Source organism: Nipponia nippon, unplaced genomic scaffold (assembly GCF_047370975.1).
Source record: "Nipponia nippon isolate SJK-2023a ecotype South Korea unplaced genomic scaffold, ASM4737097v1 scaffold_1, whole genome shotgun sequence".
NCBI lineage: Eukaryota > Metazoa > Chordata > Aves > Pelecaniformes > Threskiornithidae > Nipponia > Nipponia nippon.
Genome location: NW_028262290.1, coordinates 67,947,176 through 67,960,153, shown reverse-complemented (window position 1 = coordinate 67,960,153; position 12,978 = coordinate 67,947,176). Strand labels below are relative to the sequence as shown.

The 12,978-nt window shown below is 37.9% G+C and overlaps 1 protein-coding gene across 4 annotated transcripts in view; it reads left to right on the top strand.

The window, feature by feature from the left end:
* The window catches only part of GABBR2 (gamma-aminobutyric acid type B receptor subunit 2), a 487,740-nt gene that overhangs the window by 330,636 nt on the left and 144,126 nt on the right, over positions 1-12,978 (top strand). For all 4 annotated transcript variants that reach the window (XM_009471273.2, XM_087758773.1, XM_087758782.1 and 1 more), the window contains one exon: positions 1,659-1,766. In XM_009471273.2, the coding sequence (XP_009469548.2) occupies positions 1,659-1,766 (108 nt within the window). The remainder of the gene's footprint in view (positions 1-1,658; positions 1,767-12,978) is intronic.

Below are 12,978 nucleotides of genomic sequence, written 5' to 3'. Positions count from 1 at the left end.
AGTGAAACATTTAGATTATTCCTAATATTGATCTTAGATCCCAAGTTTTGCATCTTACTGCAGCACTTAATTTCTCATCAATATACATGACCTGAAGTTACAAATTAAAAATCCCAAACTCTCTAGAAGTCAGATGTGAAACCAGGCTGGCTTCCAATGAGAACCATTGCTTTTAGGTCATCTAAAGATTTTCTTTTTCAAAATCCTTTCTCAGAATGTCCTGGTTTCTACAAATCAGGTTGTTTTTATATCAAAAAAACAGTTCTACTGGCCAAGGGTGCATGGTCCACATGGCCAAAAGAAGGCTTGTTTTCCCCTTTTCTAGCTTTGCCTTCCTTGTCTTTAGCCATTGTCCCTCCCCCAGTTTTTCCATCTGCAATGCACAGTGCATTTTATTTTATTTTTACTTCTTTGTTTGCTTTTGTGCGGTCTCCCTTTTTGACAGCCAGCCCAGGTGGAGTCTCTAGAGGGACGAGGAGATTGTTCCACCTCCTTGTGATGATTTCTCAGGCTCTCAGATTCAACTGTAGGCTTCCAGCTCCCTGCTGTGCCTCTTGCATGGTCTTCCACCTGCTATGCTCTGTAGTCTCCAGTATCTCTTTGGGAAGAAAATAGTCTATTCAGGACAGAAAAGCTTTCAAACAGCCAGACCTCCAGGGTAATGAAAAGAGAAACTTCCAAGGAATTAGAGGCAGCTGTGCAGAGCTTGCTAAAACTCTGAAAGTGACAAGCTTAGCTGAAACCAAGTCTGAAAGCGAGGACCTATCTACAAGGATGCTATGGGCAGGTGGGGAATTGCACAAAAAAGCTTTCGTAACTTGTGTTCTGTCCTCCCTGGTCAATTTGAGGGTTTTCTATTAAAAAATAAGCCATTCTGGGTTTTACTCTAAAGACATCACATCTTTTTTAGTTTAAAAAACTTTTGGGTTTCTCTGGGAAGCTCACTGTAAGGAAAATTACTAGATAGGTCTATGTCAAAGCTGTGGCCGGCTCAGGGTCCCATTACTCCATCGTTCTGTGTAAACTCACCACCTCCTTTTTCTTAGACCCATACTGAGGGTATTATCTTTGATTCAGGTCTTGTCCCTGAGGCCTGCCCACCAAGGCTATGTTCCTGTCTTGGCATTTTTCCCTATACGATAATTTTAAGGTCAGTTTTTCTCATCTTTCCAGAATGCTCAGGGTCCACATTAAGGGATGCATGCCTCACATAGTACAATTTCCTCTTATTTAGTCTGAATAATATCTCTACTTCTCTGTTCATTTCTGTTCAAAATGTCGCTGTTAATAATAGCTCCCTGGGTAGTTTTTATAGTCTCAGTCTCTTGTTTTCCTCCACTAGTTCCTTCCTCTGTCTGCACAGAACACAATAAAAGTGAAAAAAATGCAGAATTTTGTAACAGAGTTGGTTTTTTATATATGGAAGAGATTGTTAATTCAGCATCCAGATTTGTTATACTTGGAGAGGGGATGGAGGGAGGAGGAAAAAAAGCAAGAAAGCAATGAATGAGACAATTCTGAAATGTCAACATTTTTGTGAAGTTCTTTGAATATTTTTCTCTCAAGGTCTTGAGAAAAAGTTGGCTGAAATGTTGATATCCACATTGTCTACTGAAAATTAAACGGCTCTGTCTTTTTTTATATATATCTATTTTTAGGTCCGAACATGGATTCTTACAGTGGGATACACAACTGCATTTGGAGCAATGTTTGCAAAAACGTGGAGAGTTCATGCAATTTTCAAAAATGTAAAAATGAAGAAAAAGGTGAGGGGAAGTAAACTCTTTTCTTGTTACCCTGTTAATATAATTTTCTGGTTTGCTGCCTTTCCTGGATGGCCATACTTGTGCTGACTCTGTTCATGTGTCACATTCAAAGGTCCTGAATGGTTTGATACTGGGGCTTTCTTGGTCTCCTTTTTAGTCTCTGAGAGTCGGAGTCGAGCATCAGTCCTTCAGTCTTTATAACGAGAGGCGGACACTGGAGATGGCTGCAAACTGTCAAAGTGAATTTGGATCCTCAATCTTATTTAGTGTGTTGTTTCAGCATCCAGAGGTCTCCTCTGGTAGATTCACAGCTGTTATGAAATGTTTTTTGCATATGTCTGGGATACAGATATCACACACAAATTTCTCATGGATTGGTAGGAGGAGGCAAGAGAAAGTGCTGTTTATACAGCTTTCTATTTCTAATTTTGATTGAAATTGCACAAGCTTACCCTAAGACCGATCTGAATTGAACCACAGTAGTTGTCTCCAGCATTTTTGGTGCAGAACATTTTCTGTAAACAATTAGGCTCAGCTTAGGAGTAGTACCACACCTAATGTATGTATTGTTCATTTGATATTTTTCCCGTGGAGCTTCTTTTCACACATGAAATGCTTTTAATCAGATGGTTTTATTTAAAAATGGGAAAACTGGTGAATAGAAATAATTTCGATGGAAAAAACATTAAGAGACATGTACATGAAACAGAGAAACAAAATTAATATTATTACAGAGTGAGAAGTAGTGCCAAATGCAGTTCCTATATGCAGCTGAATAGATTCATTCTAATAAGTGGTAAAGAGTCATTTACACCCAAAATAAGTAGAACAATATTCCAAAACCTCATCAGATTACTTTGTTTGTTTCCCTCTGTGTGTGGTCATGGAAGAGCTGTATTATTATTTTTTTTCTCTACTACTATGTTATTTTTTCTAGAGTTGCAATGTGTAGGGAGTTGCTCTAACCACGAGATACACCTTTCCTTAAAAAGGTTTGCACTTCAGATAGACAGAGAGAGAGTTAACTCAGTTTATGAGAGGATTTATGTCCCAGGTTATTAAGGAAATATGTGCCGTGGCTGGAACTGGACCTAGCACTCTGGCACCTTAACAACACAACCACCTGGTCCTTCCCTCTACTATTCAGTCATGTCAGGTTTGCTTAAATGTTTGTTAATTAAATCCCAGATATCATTCAAAGTAAAAATAGATGAAGATTAAATAACAAATATCTTAAAACTAACTAAAATTATAAGAAATTTCTGTACCAGAAATGGGATACTCTGGATAGAGGGAAGCGGAGACCACCCTTTCTGTGCCTGTGCAAAGAGCCCACCGTAATATATCAGTTTATGCTACCACAGTCCAGTATATATTTTTCAAGGATCTCATACTTCTCATATTAAAGATTTTTAACCAAAACTGAGCCAGTATTTTACCTTCTTGAAAAACAAAATTTTATATTGCAAATATGTTTTCAGCTATATTGGTACAAATCTTTGTAAATTAGTGAAGTTACACAAGATACTGTCAGTGTAACACATAAAAGCATTTACTTAATAACCTTTATTATCCTGAGAATTTTATCATTTCTGCAATGCATACTATTACAAATAGGAATGAACAGGTAATTCAATGGACTGTTGCTAAGTATTTGCTTTATTGTTTTTTTAGAAAACATGTCGTTTTAGAGCTTAAAGTTGCTACTCAATATTAAATTCCACTGTCTGTTAATTAAACATAATCCTCAAATTCTGTATAGTGCCTGTTCTTCAACAGGCCCGTCAGCAACTGCCAATTGCAATTGTTTATTCACTGCTGGATGTCAAAAATGGCTTAAGAACAGACACTGGCCACTATAAAGCAGATAAACTTTCAGACATCTGACCAATGAGATGCTTCGCTCTGAGTGATACTGGAAACATCAAGGCTATTAGGGCATCTTTTTCAATATTCCAGAATTAAGTAAATAACACATTCTGTTCTGTAAACTTTAAAGAATGGCTGTTTCACAGAGTTATCTTGGTTTGCTTTATTTGGATATCCCACTCCAGAACACAAGCATGAATCATCAAAGACAACAGTTTTCTTAATGCAAAACAAATTAGCTAGCCATGATAAATGTTTGCTAGTCATACATTTTCTGTCTTTAATTTGCCAGGATAGATAAAATTGTTTTTAAGAGTTGATTGAAAAACATGGCATACTTTACTTATGTCTTACAAGAAGGACATTTCCACTTTCAGGAGATGTAGTTTACAGACAAAGCATTTAGTATCTATGGAAGCATAGACAATAGAAATTTTCACAAACAATATCTAAACTGACAAATAAACAAAGTTAGTGCTGCATGAAAAAGCACATTATGTTTTTTGAATTAGCTGTGCCATGACAGAGCAGACTGACGTTTCAACACGAGCAGTACAAAGTTCCAAAATTATTTAAGTACTGTGGATCCTATTCATTTGTGATCGCTTCAGTTTCCACCTCCATATGACAGTAAAATCTGATGTTTAGTTATACCTCTTTTGCCTGTCATCCTGGATATTTTCATCAGGAAAATTTTCCAGAGTGACATTTTCTCACAAAGTGGAAGAAACTCTGCGGTTTTTGAAAATATTGGTTCATTCATTTCATGGTACTAAGGAGAGAAGAATATAATGAGTGAATCTATTTATCTTCATCAGAATGGGCAAGCTTGCTTCCGAACTTTTACTGAACACTCGTCTTAATTGTACAATATGGCTTTGTGAAGAGATGAGTGGATTTCTCTCTCATTGTGAGAAAATACATAGAATTTTAAATAATAATACACTATATCTCCTTTTTAGTGCAGTGGAGAGTGGAACTAAATTATTTAGAGTGTCTTGAATTAGGTGAAGATTTGTGTTAACTTCTGTTTGTAAAGCTCTCACAAATCTCTCTTATTTTCACCCATTTATACTTCCACTCCTTTATTAGCAGAAAAAAATAAACAATAATATTCAGAATACACTCCTTCTGCTAGCAGGCTGCGAACTGATAAATTCTGCAAGATTTCGAGAGCTTTGTTACCATCTTTGATCTTGCTAGGGCTCAAAGGAAGCAAATTAAAAATGTATTAATTTTAGCTGGATCTGAAACAGAGGGGTGCAAGGGAATCAATTTTTGTCAAATGGAAATGACAAAATCAGTAGGGGGAAATAAATTATTTTTGAGTTTTAAAGAGGTTAATAGAGAGAATGGAAAGTAGAATAAAATTAGTATTAAAAATAACTGTAACACTTATAATTGAGGTGCAATTCTGGTTTTGATATGTCTCCTTTCTCTTGGTTTGGACAGCAGAATATCGTTTGCTCAGTGAGAGGTGGGCACTGCTTTTATGTCATCTGGCAGAGGAGGACTGGTAATGGGTAAGAGGAGAGAGAGGAGAATATCAGTGGCAGGAGAGCATGTGGTGTCTTGGAGAAGCTTTAGCTAGCTGAACTGTTTGAAGAAGCCAGCCCTTCTAGTAAAATTTAGAAGGCTGTGAATCTGTCTTTTTTGATGGGAACTGCACTTAGGTTTTAGGGGGCATTAAAGCAGTCCTGCATAATGACTGCTCCTGCACAGCTCCAGTATGCCAAATAAAGACCATTCACTTTTGACAAATATCAGAATAATAACAAATTCAAAGCAGTGGTATTTAAAGCTTCCATAAGCTTTATATATTCTGCTCCTACAAAGACAAGTATTGGACCATTTGTAGGTGAATACAATAAAGCATGGTGATCTGGATCACAACGTTGCTTGTTGCTGCTCGTATTTGAAAGTACAATACTTCTGGGTTGACGTTGCTATGATAAGCTTGTCTTACCTCTAACACAGTACATTCTAGCTCTGTCTATTTGTACTTAATCCTTTAGCTGTGACATCAGGGGAGGGATGTTTTACGTTTAATTTTCACTGAAAATATTGTTAATGTACTCAGTTATTACTACCACTGTAGACCTCTGGTGGCATATGTCTTTATGTTGACAATGTTACTACAAGGTAAACACAGAATATAAGTGCATCTTTTCTTAAGACTTGTGCTGCTACGGTTTTGTCAACATTAATCTACTCATTGATGACATTTTGTAAGCTTTTCTCTGTTCTTAAATTTACTATGTGATTGTATAGTTCTGACAGATGAGAAAGGGTTAGAGACCTTAACAAGTATTGAGAAAAGATATTGGTACTCACCCAGGGTTAGAAAGCTACAACAAATCACAAGAGAGAAAAATGACTTACAAGTCCAACTTGACTTAGCTATGCCTACCAGTCTGCAGTCTGGCAAACTTATTTTCTTAATTTCCTACTAAGTCCTTAAAGGACTTCTGAAAAGACCTGTGATCTTCATGCATTGCAAAGACATAGAGAGGATTGTCCAGCCTACTTTGTTGAAACTAGCACAGGGAAGGGATTCTGGCACTGTGAGAGAACCATGGGTCCAGGAGGTAGGGAGCAGGGAAGAGGCTGAGAATGAGAAATTGGGTTAGCTGCTAAGGGCTTCAGAGGGAACGGGAGCGTGTCTGGATAAAAAGAATAGGGAAAACTTGGGATTATAGACTGGGAGAAGGAGTTAAGGAGGGAGATTGAATTTGGATAAAAATTCCCAGAGAGTTAAAATAAGATTGAGAGCCAGCAAAGAGTTGAATGGGGCAGGGAGGGCTGTAAGAAGTGGTCAAGGAAGCTGAGTATGGTGTAACATAGAGCCTGAGTCTGGGATTCAAATGGTAAACTCTAGTTGAGGGACTAGGTCTGGTTTAAAATCAGATTAAGATTGAAATCTAGAGGCAGGTTGGCAGGCCTGAAAAGTAGGGACATAGACTGGGAAAGGAACATAGGAGGGGGAAAGGAATAAAAGGCAAGAAAAAGTTAAAATTAGGACTGGCCAGAATGGTTGCACAGAAGTGTGGGCAGAGCATAAAAACTGAATGGACGATTTTAGAGTTTCACTGTTCTTTTTTCTAGTACTATGTATCTGTAAAACCTACAGGCAAAATATGTGCCTTGTCTTCCTGTTATGCTGTTGTACAGCTCATGATAGCTACTAGTTACTCTTTTAGCTCAAGCTGATGAGGTGTGCAAAGATCTAAAGGTTCCTTTTGCTGATGCTTGCATCTCTCTCTGTAAGAATTCTCTTTTCTTTAAAAAGAATGGGCTCAAGAAAATGTTAAAAGGCTTATGTTGTGGCTAAAAAGCCAGTCATTGAAAACCTACAGCTTGCTAGGATCTCTGCAATATACATTTGTTCCCCCATGTGCATTATTAGGACACCAGTGCAGCCTTAGTTTTCTACAGGATGCCAGTGCCATTGAGCAGACACAGTGAGTCCGCTCTGGGTGTGCACTAGGACTGTATAATAAAAAGAGGTAGTTTTCTGTTGGAATTTTTTCACTCAAACCAGAAAAAAACACATAATGAAAAAGGCAGTAGGAGTTTTCAGAAAGGTGGTCTCATGTATAAGACAGTTAAGTGCCAGCATGAAGAAAAATAATTAATTGCCAGAATTATTTGTTCTGCTTTAGAAATCTCTCTGAGCACAGTTTTCAGACAGCACTGGATTTTGAGAGGTAAATTTATTACTTGAGTAAAGCAGAGCAGGAATTCTCAGACTTTTTAGCTCGTTGCCTTTCCACTCCATTTTTTAACACAAGTTTGGCCAGCCCACCTCCCTAATTCGCATACTTAATGGTCCATAAACTGAGAAGCACGGAAGACTGGAAAGGGTAAGAGACCATCCATGTTCTTTCTGGGGAGCAGAGCACACGGGTTGCTCTGAGTAGGCCCTGGACCTGACCCCTCCAGTCGGGGTGGGCAGCAGCTGGCTGTGTGCTGTCAGTACCTGCAATTGCACAGTGTCCCTGGGGAAAAAACACAGAGGGGAGAGAGCAGCTGGAGGCCACACGCTTACGACCTTATGTGCTGCTGCCTTCTCCTTACAACTTGTCTCTGTTTATTGCTATCCCGATCCCTCATTTAAAAACTTCTGCAAGAAAGTTTATAGGATGAGTGCAGTCTCTAGTTTTAAACTTTTCTATAGGCTTTTCAAGCCACCTAAGGAATTTAGAATTTACTGTGACTTATAATCTTTCTCACAAAAGTCCTAAAGAGGTTTTAAAAAAGGTGCTCATTATCTGAATCATTTAAAAATAGACAAAGCAAAGTTTTCCACATTATATTGACAGAGGGTTTAGCTAAGAACCTCACAGGCCACATCTTATTACTCACTTAAATGCCTTTGTAGATGTAGTTCTGTATTAGCATAAATGTAGATCATATTACCTAATCAGTTCTTTCTGTAAATACTGTTATAACATATTTTTCCAGGTCAGTTTTCAGACTATAAATATTTATACTTTCCAGGACATTTTTTTCAGTCCAGCTAGAGCTTTTTATGTGTATAACAAAAAGCTATATGCTGGATTTCCCCTAAGATACACATGTATTCCACTAAGTACATATGAGAGATCATAAGTCTGAAAAGGAGATGTGTCAAGATCCAAAAATTTGCTTTGGGTAACAACAATCTATTAGCGGCCATCTGCTGAAAATGAACTAGCATATGGAAACCTAAAGAAACGTTCAGCATTATTGCTCAGTCTTTGAGAGTAAGAAAGAAGACAGCAGTTTGAAATTTTCTTGTGTTTGGGATTTTTTTTTTCATTATGAGTATTTACCACTGGACCAAGTAATCCATGATACTTGCAGTGCAGTGTAAATTATTCAGGTATAGCTTCATGGGTTATTAATATACAGATATAGTACTTCCTAAAGTGATATAAGTGGAAACTAAATTATTTTATTACTTTTTTCCCCAAATAGCTATAACTATAAATTTCAAGTCCAAAGCTTCAAAAATAGTCAATGTAATCCTAGAATCCATATTTAGATGTAAAATAAGCATCTGTTTTTTCATACGAGCTGATCAGCCAAAATACCAGCCAGGGAACAATAGGAATCACATTTCTAAAATTTACAGTCATATAAATATGGATCTGGGAGCTGAATCTCAAGCTCCTGTCACAGAAAGAAGTTGAGCTAAGGAACTGTACATCTAGGAGAAAAATCTGCTTTTGAAGTAATTTATATATGTAAATTTCTGCGTGGTACGGTTTGATAAGGCTAAACCTCAGTAGCAATGAAAACAATGGAAACTCTGTGTGAAACTTAACTGCTCATAAACGGTACTACAGCCATAATTTCTATGTATTATGAGCCTAATGGATGACAGAGAAATAAAGAACATGTCACTAAACAGTATGAGGCAATGTATTCCTGAATAGCTTGAAATTGGATTGTAAATGTAATCAAGTGCATTGATGTCCCCAGCTATTTGCTAACGATGTAGTATGCTTTCCCACAGAATTGTTCATTAAAGAAAATATTAAAGTCTGGATATTTTAATGTTATCTCAAACAAAATCACAACATTTCTTCCAGACCATTCAAATCCTTTGAGCACTTTTTTCCTAAAGATTGGGATCCCTTTCAATGTTAAAGCTGAAAATTCACATCCCTGGTAGAAATTCCTCCAAATTTATGGACCATGCAATCTTGGGCTCAGCAGATGCATTTCTCTCAAAGGTGAATTTGACCTGCTTTGTTGATGGGATATGCAGCTCAAGGCAGCACACCTAGTTTTACTTATAGTAAAGTGCAGAAGTTAACACGGGCCATTTCTAAGACTGTTCTTCAGACCATTTTGTAGCAAGAATGGTTGGTTCTAACACTGTCAAGTCTGATTTCTTTAGTGACGTTTTGGTTTTTAAGACTACAATGTTTTTCATTTTTGTCCTTTCAAGAGAGTTTTGTGAAATTAGCCGTGTTATATTGCTCTGTGTTCTCCCTAAGGTTGAATTAACAACGTTAGTAAAACAATCATCTCTCCAATTCTCCAATGCATTGCAGCTATGATTGAGGTTCAGGTTTTCAAAGATGAAGAATTTTATAATTTCTTTAAGCTGTCACTGAATCCCTCCCCTTCTCTAACCTCTGTAAAATTTCTATCTTCTGCTTCCCCCAGGAAGCATCCTCCTAGGATGTTCCACCTGTCTTTTATATGAGTTGGAAAAGGGGAAAGGTATTTTCTAAATGGATAGCTTCTTCTGTCAGCAAGGTGTAGAGTCAACACATCCACATTTGCAATCCAGTTATTGAGAGGGTGAGTCTGCCCAAAGATGCTCCACAATTATTCTGAGCATGAGTCAGCAAAGACATGTTCTAGAAATGTGTACTTTAGCAGTGACTGTAGCTATGTAATTCTCAAACTCAAACTTTTTGGTCATATCCAATTGTCCATTATTATCAGTAGTACCATGCACTCCATTAACCTGGAAAGCAGCAAAAATCATCAGGTTCTCAGAGTGCAGGGGTCACAGTAAAACAAATTTATTTTTTAATTTTTAAGTAGATATAGAAATCTTTCATCAAATTAATCAAATTACCTCTGAGAGAGTGAAATGTCTTACGCTTACTTTTTTACTGCAAGTGACTTACTGGTCAAAAAACCTTGCTACTACAAAATATACTTTTTAAAATGTTAGCATTCACTCATTAAAACTAATGTAATTGCAGTATGAAAAGTATTCCCAATACTAATCATGGAACCTATTATAGGAAATACTCGTAACAGCTGTTGAAAACACATTGTGGAGTTATTGGGAACAAGGGCATAATGTGTTTTCAATAGTTCTTCTTTTCTCATTCCATTACACAATAGAAATTAAGAATGTATTACAGAATAGTCCGCTAAAATATTACTAGCTTTAATAACTCAAAGATAGGTGTCCCCCTTGGCCCACGTATGGCAAAGTTCACCTATCTACCACTGACTCTGCATCACCAACCTCATGGCACCATGCCACCTGTGCTGACCCACTAAATGTAGGGGAGCAACCCTAAGGTGTTTCCCAGTTAATCATACTGGGAGAAATGACAGGGTAGTTTATGCAATGGAGAGAATATACTGAAGGCAAGTTTAAGAGTAGTTATATGGTCCCTTTTTCCAGCCTTGCAGACTTTATAATTTTTTCCCTACAAACTCTGTTATTTTATCTTTTTCCCCTCCAGTTCAAAGAGAGGACTCCTATCAGCATGATTTCTGTACCAGGGAGAGGAACATTGGGTTTCAGATTTCTGAGCACCTCAATAATTGCTGTCAGTGCTATTCATTTAATGGAATAAGGTCTAGGAAGCTTCACAGAGGGATTCTTTAAAGAGAGTTTCTCTCTACAGATTCCGTCCCAGGAGTCTGGGGAAAGGACAACTGAAAAAAAAAAGTTATTGAATAGCATTAAGTGTTTATCCAGCTAGTGGCAGAAGGCAAGGGACAGATCTGTCAGCTAGACTAGAAAGGGTTGATCTACATAAGAGAAACCAGAATTGGCTTCTTAAACAGAAAAAATCTAAATTTTCAAGGAAAAAGAAAATATCTCTTTATCTCAAAACCTATAAATAGATACAAAAATACTCCCAGCCTTGCTATGCTTCTATGAATTCGATCAATAATAATTAAAAAAAAAACAAAAACAAACAAAAAACACCACCAAGATTTAGCTAATAGGTCTTCCTTTAAATTTAAAGATATTTTATTCTGACAAAGGGAGGTGAAGTTCCTGGTAACAAAGAAAGTAACTCTGAAAAAAAAGACAGGAGGAAATGAACAACCCAATCCATGCTGGAAAGCTATTTGTGGAACTCGGAGAGTACAAAGTTAACATTGCATCCTGGAGAAGAGGGTAAGTCTTCATATATAAGATTCCTTGTTCTTGGTTAAGAACAGAGTTCAGCTTTAAGGTCCATATCATATACATTTGCAGAGTTGGTTTCTAATAAGTTAAGACATAACAAAAAGTTTGACTTAGCCTTAACTACAAAAAGCAAGCCTAATGTTTAATTGCTGTTGTTTGCCAAATTGCCAGGTGATCCCATAAACTGGTTGAGGATAGGATCCTGCAGGGCACAACAGATGTGCTTTAGAAAGCAAATGAAAAAAAGCCGCACAAAAGGTCTGTGAAATAATAACTAAATGGACAGTTGGAGTTGCTGTGGCAGGCAGTACAGCCTGTGACAGTTCTAGAAAATCCCCAAGAGTTTCATGAGCAGAAGCTTCGTCCCAGATCTTCAAGACAGATTTTATATCTCCTGAGATCAGACCACAAGGTCCATGGAAGATAAAGACTTTGATCTTGAACTTGTCTTCGTGGTCACAAGTTTTCAGAAAAATTTTCATTTGCTCATACAGTGATGTTGCTGAGGAGAAAATGGCCTACCGGTTTCTGTTCTGAGTGAATTTGTTTTGAGGACAGATAGCTTCATATCCAGATATATAGTCCAGACTGGTAGCAGTGGCATTTATAACAGTGGGCAGATCTGCCAGGATGAGACAGATTCACCTATCCAATCACAGATGGTAGAAAACATTACTCACAGATGCTGCTGTATGAGAGCTTGGCTTCGGCAGGGAGTCAGGAGCACTTGCAAAAATTGATTTTATTAGCTACCGTGCATTTCTCCCCAGGCTGATTTACTGTATGCTAGAAGGAGGATGAAAAAGGGAAAAAATAAGCATCTTCCTCTGAAAGAAGAATCATATATTTGATTGTAAGGAGCCTCAGTTGCTCATGACTTTCTTTTGTCAGACAGACAAATTGTTGGATTCACAAGATCTGAGTCAAGACTCCTTCAGTGCATCTGGTGTTTCCCAAGGAGTGAATGTACTGAACTTAAGGAGCGCTGGTGGGTGGGAGTGATTGCTGGGGAGAGGGAAAGCTGGGCTTCCTGAGGGTGGACGGGGCGGGGGGGAGATCAGCAAGCCTTTTGGAATTGCTGCTGGTGATATACCAACAGCATTTCTCAGAGTAAATTTATATTAGGGCAAACTGCTAGTCACTGGCAGAAGTAAAAAATAATTGAATCTCAGTGTCTCATTCTGAAAAGCTAGCATTTTGGTGAAGAGCTGTGCTTCAGAGCTGCATTACTGCAATCGTTTTGCCAAGGACAGAGCAGGGTTATGATGGGTGTGTGAGGTAGCTTCAGGAGCCCTGCTTTCAGCCCACTCCCCCTGCATGCAGCATTGGTAGGGCTGTGTTTTTTACAGAGCTCATTACAGTAGCACAGATCGCTTCCTCAGGTTATCTTAGGGGCTGTGTTTTGCTTGCCTTCCTCCTGGCTGTCTGACAGAAGTAAGGGATGAATAATACCTGCTG